General features: G+C 41.1%; 1 protein-coding gene across 1 annotated transcript; it reads right to left on the reverse strand.

Moving 5' to 3' along the window:
• Window positions 1-391: 391 nt before the first annotated feature.
• Window positions 392-3,309, reverse strand: LOC308128580 (uncharacterized protein). Its single transcript, XM_080494190.1, has 3 exons — window positions 3,294-3,309; window positions 2,651-2,915; window positions 392-2,112 (listed from the first exon to the last, which is right to left on the reverse strand). Exons 2-3 carry the CDS (start codon window positions 2,912-2,914, stop codon window positions 1,438-1,440), a joined length of 939 nt encoding a protein of 312 aa, XP_080350316.1. The 5' UTR covers window position 2,915; window positions 3,294-3,309; the 3' UTR covers window positions 392-1,437.
• Between the last annotated feature and the right edge of the window lie 7,544 nt (window positions 3,310-10,853).

Here is a 10,853-nt window from a genome sequence, read left to right on the forward strand (position 1 = left end):
AATGCAACAAAGGATTTTCGTTGACTTTTTCTCGACAAAACAGTGTCGAGTAAATGGACAGTTAATCCTGCAATGTGAGTTTGCACCACTAGGTGGTGTGTTTAGTTACTCAAAGAAGCAGCTGGAAGAATAATTGACTAAAGTTCTTGGATCCTACACAGTGGTGTAGTTTACGCGATAAGCAGGGAGCTACTGGACCAGATCAGGAACTGCAAACAAGAAGAGTGATCCGTGTGCCTCCTTTATAATGCAACCTTTAAAATGAACTCCTTCAAGATCAAAATTAGGTTCCCGTTCATTTATATTTATTTGAAAATATGAGTGATGTTGTTTACCTTAAAAGCCCATCATTGCCCATTAAAATCCCTTCACGTTGTGCTCTAGCGTTTCAGCAGTAATCCATTAAAAGACAAAGCCCACATGGACTTATTAAGCACTTAGCAGCTAGTGAGCCTGTAATTAAATCAGCATGTTGCAGTGGGATCAATTAACTACAAAATAATGAGCGAGGACGTGCAATAGGCAAGGTAATTCAGTAGATGACTAACATTATGATTAATAAAGGAATTTAGGAGTGCAGTTATGACATGGTCAGTGACCGTTCCACATTTCAGACTCAACATTTTCATTAAATATTTCATCTGTTGTCACTTTTTGTGTTCAATTTCTTGATGACAAACCAAAAATAAAGCTGCTCTTGTAAAAATTGTGAGTTTTTTTTTATATATTGGTCCAAATCAAAACTATTATTTTTTCACACCATTAAGTTTGTCAGCTTTAATTCCTAAAAGTGATAGATGTTAGCACTCTCTCCTCACAGCAAGAAGACCCTGGTCCAACTCCAGGTTCAGATCCTTTTTGTGTGGAGTTCGCATGTTGTGTGTTGAATGTGGATGTAGAAAGGTTTTGATTTGAGTATGCATGATGTCTGTACATGTGTAATTATACTCCTCCCTGTAACGATTTGTGTGTACACGGATCTGTTACTAAACTGCATGATTGTGTATTTTGGTTTGTGGATTTGTAAATGTAGATTTTTGCATGCCGAGAAGGACCTGTAACTGCCGAACCTCCATCTCACACTGACCTCTCGGTCTACTGAGCTTTTCCATGTGGATTTTTCACTTTTTGTCAGGCAAACATTTTTAAACAGGATCTTACCTAAGACTGAGGGACAAAAGAGAAAAACAAAGACATTTAGAAGCCCTTGCACAGACACACTAAACATATACCCACTGGTCAAATATTGATGTGAGCATACAAATATGGATACACACAAATAAATGTCAATCCAGATTCAGAATTTAAATTTCTAACTAAAAGAAGTCATCCTATCAATGTGACTAATCAACACTAACATGAAATCAAGACCTTAAACAATCAAATGCAGTGTTTTGAATAGATTGTAGAAATGGGAATGACAAAGTGAAGCAGGTTTCAGATATTTTTCTGTTCAGTGATTTTTGAATGCATCTCCTTCAGACTGTCCGATGTGGCGTCAGGGCCGTCGGCTGAGGTCACGTACCCGGGGTAAATGGGAAAGAGCTGGGGTGGTTCAGTGCTTGGACCTTTGACCTCTGGCGACGAAGGCAGGAACAGTGGTATCAACTTGGCGTGAGCGTAATCGATCTCAAACCCCTCAAATATGAGCCCCACCCCCGTGGCACCCAATGCCTCCTCGAGGAGCCGGGACACCTTCCGGGTGGCCAGTACCAGCTTCTCATAGTCTGTCTTCTCCAGTCTGAATATATCCGAGGTCAAAGGTCGACGAGGCACCAGCACGGTGAAACCGGGAGAGTTGGGGAAAGGGGTGAGAAAAGCCACATGGCCGTCGTCCTCCCACACCCGCCACTGCTGCTCCTCCCCACGAACGATGCGCGAGAACAAGCCTGGGTGAGCGGGGTCGTCCCCCAGGAAGCTCAGGTCAGGCGGCGCGTCGGGGGAGGGGAGCTTGGAGCGGATCCTGGTCTGGATTTCGGTCAGGCTGGAGTCGCTCCACCGCCGGGCGGTTTTAGATGTACAGTATCCCGGGTCCAGGGCGTTGTGCTCCTCTTCTCCAGCCAGGTGGGGGCGCCACTCTGCATCCAGGCCATGGAGAGGGAGGATTCGGATCTGTAGGGGAATACAGTGATTATAATAAAGCAGGGAAGTTTACAACGAGGTAATCAAACTGGGGCCAATGTTGATTTTAATTAATTTATCACATTTTAATTCTATATCTGATGAAGCCACAATTAAGCACGATCCCTCTAAACTCACTTTTTTACAGTATAATAAAAATAAATAAATAAATCCAGTTTTCATCTTGTTTACATGAGATACATTAATCAAATTGTTGAATAATTGCCCAAAACATTTGCATCATAGAATCCAAACTCTCGACATTCATGTATACAACAGTGTGTGATGACCCGAAAGAAAAGACTGGGAGGAAGCTGGAGTGCCTGGGATAAAGAGAAGGGTTTCTTTATTTAATTATTCAAGTGATTTAATTGTGGCTTTTGCTCTGACTTGTTTTAAACATTGTCAGTGATTATATAAGTTACTTTGCTTTGTAGTTTAAAGTTGTATAGTTTCATGCCATAATGTTTGTTTAGTCCATCTTCACCCATTGCTCTTTTATTTCAGCTCTAAGTTTCAGAGGACTGACCTGAGGGGGGGTTAGTGTGTGCGGTCTGCTGACCAGCGCACACCTCCGGACGCCCAGCCTGTCACACAGCCGCTCGGACACAGCTCGAGCACCCAGCAGCCACGACAGGTACTCGGGCTCCTCCAGGTGGAAGATGCTTCCTCCAGAGCTTCCAGGAGCGCTGCTCTCCAGGATGACGGAGCCCGGGGTCCAGGGCCGCGGGTGAAGGTGGGCCACCAGACCCTCCGACTCCCAGACCACATGACGGCGAAAAGATGAGGACATGCTGCGGCATGTGTTTGTAAAATACATACATACATACAAACATACATACATACAAAAAAACAATGAATAAATACATCCAAACAAAAACATAACTTTCTCAGCCCAACTTTCGTTGGCGATAGTAACTATTGTTCCATCACCTCAATACTACATGTGACTCTGGAGCACGTGGAAATGAGGCTATACTGTCACCATGGCAACCTCATCATTTCATTGTGACCCTGCTATGGTCAATTGCGTTATATTTGAGGGGGGGGTCACTTCAACGTATACTTATAATCAAAAGTATGTCATGAAATAGCTTCTTTGTAATGCGTTTGAAGCGGACCTACCTTCTAATAACGACCCTTGTAAACAACATAAAGGGGCTGACACAGACCTGCCCGTTCGGCTCCGCTCGGTTCTGTTCGGCTCTGCTCTGGTCGACTCCAAGTTAGAGTATAAAGTGTAATAAACACACACGGCGACAAAGGCGCAGACTATGGTTTCTCTAAACCACATTAACCATTCGCAATGTCAAGAAGAAAAAAAATCAACTTTTAACAGCAGTATGAAGGAACGACTTCCTCTTTTACTCGTTTCTTCACCCCACTGTTGTCAAGTTTCTTCTTCTGTTACTCTTTTCATGGCACATCTGGTTTCGAGCCAGACTAATGCGTCCCTACAGGACTGAGGTGGAACTGCATCCGCTGAATAGATAGATAGATAGATAGATAGATAGATAGATAGATAGATAGATAGATAGATAGATGGATAGATAGATAGACAGATAGATAGATAGATAGATAGATAGATAGATAGATAGATAGATAGATAGATAGATAGATAGATAGATAGATAGATGTGTGTAAATAGATGCGGGCACATGAGCAATAGAGATTGAGATTTACATTTTTTATATTTTACACAAGCTCCATGAAATAGAATAATTACAAAATGTGATTACTGGGTATTAGAGAAGAGATAGGATTAAATCTATTTTACTTCTTTTGTACCACTTTTCTTATATGTTGCATCAGACATGTACAGTATGTGCTTGTATATAAGAATGTATGTCTAGATAGGCATGTCTACATTGGGTATTGTGATTGTGTATATGTATATGAATGGAAAACTTTATTAATTTATTTGTTTGTATGACTTTCTTGACAAGCCGTTTAATATATATGTACTGTGTATACAGTTTGTAAGCATATACATGTAAATCTATATATCGATAACCTTTAATATATTCCAAAAGTATCGAGAGTAAAAAGTATTAACATTTCAGTGGCTATAAGTGGTGAAAGAAAGAAAAAGCTTGTGTGCAATTTTAAAATACGACAGCAGAAGGCGCCCTTTCATCACAAACGAGAGTTTTTCGTTTGTGACGAAAACACACAAACGATTAGGCAAATGCTATAAACGTTTTAATCCTAAAGTCTACAATCTTTCAAGGATCATTCCTGCACCACTTTCATGCATTGTTCTTGTCAACAAAGCCTTAAGATTTACTTTAAACTTTCCCCTGCTCTCAGTACTGAGCTCTCTTCCTATTTCAGTCACACCAACAGCTAAAAAAACAGAAAACCTGCAGAGCACGTCTGCACCAGTAACCCCTCCGCGCGCGCGCGGGCACGCCTCTTATCATCACAGCTACTTCCTCCACCCTAACCTAACCTACATCTACAGGCTCAAACATTAACGAAGTAATTTAGGGAAGTGAGGCCCAGAAATAAGTTTCCAGTTAAAAACCTCACCTTTTCTTCTGAGCACAACAGATAAGATCACATGGTCCTTCTTGTACTGAATGGTAAAAGCCTATTACCCTCATGAACTCAGACTTTTTTTTTTTTTATCTCTCCTTTTCTTAAATTCAAAGTTGTATTTGGCCATAAAGGTGAAAGGATGTAGAAGCGGATGTATTGTGTAAAGTTTATCTGTAGTGACTCATTTCTTGGTCTCACATGAACAATAATGAGGCAGAGCAGACGAGTGTGTCGTCGTACTTTGAGGGAGTAAATCTATCTTAATCTGAGTCCGTGACCTCGGTAATGAGCTCAGCTGCTCGGAGATCCTGCGGGATGGATGTCAGCTGAGAGATTCACTTCATTTAGAGATGGAAGATAGAAAGCGCGTGAACGGATGCAGATTTCAAGGTGTATAAACCGTTTCAGCTTTTACCTCTTTTTCATTCAAGTTACACGAAATGAGGCAAAAGTTGAGTTACATTAAGTGAGGTGGACTCTGAATGGACTGGGTGGTGTCTCTCTGTGTTTGCAGTCATATAAACTAGCCTTTGTTCCAGGATGTTTCTTATCTCCAGTCTAATATCAGTGTGTAGACATTGAGTCAATAGATAAGCATTATTAAGAGTTCTCAGTAAGCAAAGATGATTATAACTAAATCAGACATGGACTCTCATCAACATTCCTTGAGGCCAATGTAAATATACCAATATTCCTTTTATTGGGTTCATGGGATTTTGGAGTAGGAAACTCATGCAAACTACACACTGTCAATGGATTGCAATCTACACTGACTAAATTCAGCCATTTAATTATGTGCCTGGTCACAATATGACTTGAGGCTAGTCAGGCTTTGTAGCTTTCAGAATCATCAAAGATGTTGATTTCTGATCTAAGTGTAGGTACTATGAGAAATACTAACTGGAAGTTGCATCACTTAGCTTATAGCGCTTCATTTCGCACCCCACACAGTGCAGATGTTGAATGAAAAGCAATCCACTAACAAGGACGACACGTGTGCTCATGAGTTCAGGAAGTCCTGTAGAAGAAGGAAGTCCTCTGTGTGTCAGATCTTCATTCATGTGGCCGGAGCATTGTAGAGCTGAGCTGCTTCAGGGAATCGGGGAGGTGATCAAGGATCCAACCAGGTGGAAAATGAGGCAAAAATGGATGTTTTGGTTTCTAACCACAGATTTCTTCAGTCTGACCTCAAATGAATTGTAATAAAAACACTTGGTTAACATATTTCAACACATCTGCACAGGAGTGTCAAACAAGTGGAACTGTCTGAAAAGTATGTGAAATTGTAAAGCACCATCTATTACTCTACCGAACTTTCATTCACCACAGACAATGAACTCAGAGTTGAAAGATCATCCTTTGTTTTCATATCTTTTTTCAAGTTCTCCAATTCTGTTATTAAGCTCACGTGGACGTCATAATATTTCCTCGGAACTGCTTGTTTTGCTTGAGGACAATTCATTTTAAAATACTTTGCAGATGTTGTGTGAGAGAGAAAATTCTCTTAAACCATAGTTAATAAAATAAAGTATTTCAATTAACATAGAAAAGGTAACAGACATATAAGGCTTTAAGGATCCTTCTTTTTTTGCATTTGAATGTAAAATGTGTGAAAATGTTTCTATTTGTACTGATAAAAAGCTATAACTTATACTTATATTCAGTTATTATATTATATTTTCAAAGCATTTGAGCAATAGAGAAAACCTTTAACAAGTCACCCTGTCCTTCTATTTCCTCCCGGGTGGATCATCCACCACATGCAGGAGTTGGACTTGATATCTGCCAGGAATAGCCTCATGAATCGCCTGAGAGCAGAATATCAGAATGTGTCACATTTGCTGGCTATCACCGACTTACAGTAGAATAACTATGAATAGACCCGCAGCCTTACTCGGTTTCAGGCATCTGACCAGCAAAATGCCATGAAGTCCTCCAATGTGATGTGGAATACAGCTGAGGATTGTCGTTGCAGGGGGTGGGGGGGGGGGGGGGGGTTGTTGTTGTACGCTGCCAGTCGAGACAGGTTTTACTAGTTTGGCTCTGGGAGCAGATCTAGAAAGGAAGTAAAGGGAAGAGGAACATTTACCACACATCTCACTCCAAAATCCATCAGATGACAATCTGAGATACTGAGAAACAATTCCAGAGAAATAATAACCAGACATTGTTGATCTTGGTTTGTCATACAGTAGTTTGTATTCTGAGTCATGGGTACAGTTCAGGGTTCTAGTTTTGTGGTTTATGTCTCGTGCTTGTTTCATGTTATGGTTGGTTGAAATTCCCAGTAACCCACCAGGTGCTTGACAGGTGTTTCCTGCCACCTCATGACTCAAGAAGTATTTAAAAAGCCCGTGTGTTGAAGCGTGTCGTCCTCATTTTTTTCTCTTCTTCCCACTAAGTTGCATCTGACAGTCGGAAACGGTCTGAAAAAGTGTCTTAAAAGTCTCTAACTGTATGAAGATGGTCTCTTTCTCTAATTCTACATTTAATTATCTTGGTTTTGAGCTTTATTTATACCACCTGGCACAGAAATAAACATCAAAAGTTCGATTTCAGTGATTACAAATTGCATTCCTGAAGTTTGCCACGCAGCATTGTTTTCACTAAGTAAATTAAAAAACAGAAAAAAGATGAATTAGATGCAATGCTGCTCTGATGTCTGCTCCTTCTGGTTGTCAGTCACGAAGAAAGTAGCCAATGGAAGATTACACCACATGCAATAAATACTGCAGTCAGTCCATCCATTACACTATAATAATAGTAATGTATTGGTAGAATATGAATGTTGGTGGCTGTCGATGGAAATCTGTCATCACCTCATTTTAGGAAGCTAAAGTTGCTCCGAAGAAGCACTTCCGAGTTTGGTATGAAGTTGTATACATGCATTTTCTGTGTGAAACAAACTTTATCACCACAACAATGCTGCTTTCCTGCTGCTTGAGGGCTCTGAAATCCAAACAGTTTTTATGGTTACTGAACAGACGTATTTAAAGACCCTGTGGTATGACATGTCAGCAGAAATTGAGTTTTACTATTGTTTTTTACAGCCTGCAGACATTTTCCCATACTGGTACTTTCAGCTTACTGTGGAGTTACGTTGTGAATAAATGTGGCCTGATTGTTTGATTTATGCTAAAAATGAGAACAACTTTATGGACGTGTCCATGCTGGTGTCTGACTGAGGTTTATGGCCGTAAGAAGAGACGTCATTGCATCTGGAAAGCAGCGTCATGACATCGGCTGACGTCGCCTCCATCTTCAGGACAACGGAGAAAACTGCACCAGATGACAGTCCAACATTTTTGTCCATCCGTCAACATTAAGGGCACATGATCAGATAAACCAAACAGAAGTCACAGTGTCCTTTGTGCTAATTTAGTGACTACAAAGCAGACCTGTGTGAGAGTTATGTAAAACAAGGCTTGAGTGAAACCTCAGGCATGAAAACCTCCCGGGACGAGACACATGGCTGCACACAAGCGAGCTCACATCTCAGACCGTCTCCGTCTAATTGCACGAGGTTGAGCGCAGCCATTCGCCAAACAATCGAAGCCAGTGAAACTCCCATGAAAGTGACGCCGTGAGGCGCAGAGGAATGTGACCGGACAAGAGTGATTCATGATCTCTGCTCCACAACTGACCGCTCCCATCACCTGCTCACCAAACACAACGGCCAGCACTCGTTCAGAAGACATAAAAAGTAAAGTGGCTTGTGATGCTTTATGTAGTTATTCAGGGTGTTCAAGTTTCTCTTGTAGCGACTGGATCAAACACGAACAGCTCAGCTCGACTGGGAATCCTTAAGGTCACGTCTCATGTGCGGAGGAAACCACGTGTCCTCTCCTGGCTCCTGACGTGTACAAACAGCAGGATGAACACAGAGGCCCGAGCTCGGCTGTTTTTAGACAAGTACAGACAGACACTTTCAAATTTTACACACAAAAAGTGAAGCTGCCTCAAAGAAGAAAGGTTGAGTAGATTCTAGGGAACTGAAATGTGTTGCTGTATTGTTTGTCGTCTCATAACTTTTCAGTTAAGTTTCATGCCAATTACATCATAGCCATTATGGGACTTTTAGAGCGAAAAACCAACAAATCCCACATGAGGTAACCATGGACGACAGTGAAGAGGAAAAAAAACCAGAAAACGAACAAACTAAAGCGGGATTTACACGATAACGTTTCCAAGTGAAAACAGAAAAGTTTTGGTTCTCTGATTCCATGACAACAGTCCTCAATGTCACTGAAAGTGCAACTTTTTGTAAAAATGGCTCCCAAGGTGACACTTTTTTGAAAATAACCCGACACCACGTAAACAGGGTAAAAGGTAACTTTTCTGAAACGCTGCTAGTGCAACTACGCACCACGGCCACCATAAATAGTTCTGGAGATTTAGAATTTCAAAAGCCTTAGTGAGGCTTATTAACAAAATCTGACTCCAGCAATTGCAGATGTCTAATTGATTGTTTCTAGAAACAAACAGTGAGTAGATTGTGTCAGAACTGTTACAAAAATGGTTCTGAATAGTTAAAACACAGCGAGGGCTGAGTTTACCCATGGAGAGTGACATTTGTTTCTAAGTTCAAGGGCTATGAGATGACTCTTGTTGACTTCGCTGTGTCCGGTTGCCATGACGATGCTGTCACCAGCCTGATGGGTGTGTTGTGAAGCATGTCAAAATCTGCTGCGTTACACACTCACGCTCACCACTTACAATGTCATCTTACCATGTCAGCTGTAGCATGGAAGCGGCACGTTTTCCTCAATGAAATATATTTTACTTGAACAAACTTGATTAAAAAAAAAAAGATTGTTGTGGAAGAGCGAAATACAACTTTCGTCAATGTTAAAGTTTAGATGTCTAAGAAACACTTGAGAACCAAACACTGTTGTTTGAAAGCACCTCGTTTGATGTTAATGGTATATCGCATAGGGTTGTTTATATTGTAGTTTTCCAACACACAACTATTGAATTAATTACATTGTGCATCACAATGCAATTAATCACATAACATCCTCAGATTCGTTATGATTACAATACACATTTTTACAATTTGAAATGTGATAGTGTTGCTTGGACAGTCCTGGTCAATTACTTCTGACACACAGCGCCTCTTGGAAAGGAGCTCAATCAACACAATTTATTAGGGGTGTATCCAATTCCTCATTGACCTGCTTATATCCATGAGTGCTCACTGTTTGTGCACTCTCATTTGGAGCCGGGTTTCCAGTGTGTGCTCAACAAAAAAGACAGAATAAAGTCAACAGTGAGACAGACGGACGTGGGACTGTGCCGTCTGCTGGCTTTTGTTCATTGCACAATGTAATACACAAAAGGTAAAAAAAAAAAAAAAAGTAAACGAAACAAAAAGCACTTTCTCCTCTATACATTATTCAAACCCATTCACCTGTTTGGGAATAATTCAGAGTTACAGTGAAAGGAACAAAGGTACGACAATAATGTGAAGGAATGCCAAAGACTGCTGCTTCAAAACAGGAACTTTGCTTTTGTTTTCTTACATAAATTAATGGTGTTATATCTAAAGTCCCACCAAGTTATCACCCTTGTTAAATAGAAAATAATGTTATTTTAACATTGTGTGTGTGTGTGTGTGTGTGTGTGTGTGTGTGTGTGTGTGTGTGTGTGTGTGTGTGTGTGTGTGTGTGTGTGTGTGTGTGTGTGTGTGTGTGTGTGTGTGTGTGTGTGTGTGTGTTGAATCAGTACTTTTACTTTCCCACACAAATATTTGTACTTTGATTCAGTGAATAAAAATGTTCCCAACTTTGCTAAATAGTTGAACCATCAATAATTGCTGATGCGGCTCATCTGCAGCCTGAACATTCAGTCATAATAAAGCAGCCTCTTCACGCTATCTCTCCTGTTCTGCCCTCCGCAGCCTCCTCGCTCATCTTATCTGCGTCTTCTCAGGAGGGCAAGGCCTCGAAGACCAGGAGGCTATCAGGGAGGAGTGCACGTTCCTGAATGTGTGTGGGTGTGTTTGTTGGAGTTTTACTGTCAAGCCTAAATTCACATAGCGGCCTGTCAGGAGTCAGCCAGTTGAGCTGGCTGTCAGCCACACACACACACACACACACACACACACACACACACACACACACACACACACACACACACACACACACACACACACACACACACACACACACACACACACACACACGCGCACT

Source organism: Blennius ocellaris (genome assembly GCF_963422515.1).
Source record: "Blennius ocellaris genome assembly, chromosome: 3".
Taxonomy (NCBI): Eukaryota; Metazoa; Chordata; class Actinopteri; order Blenniiformes; family Blenniidae; genus Blennius; species Blennius ocellaris.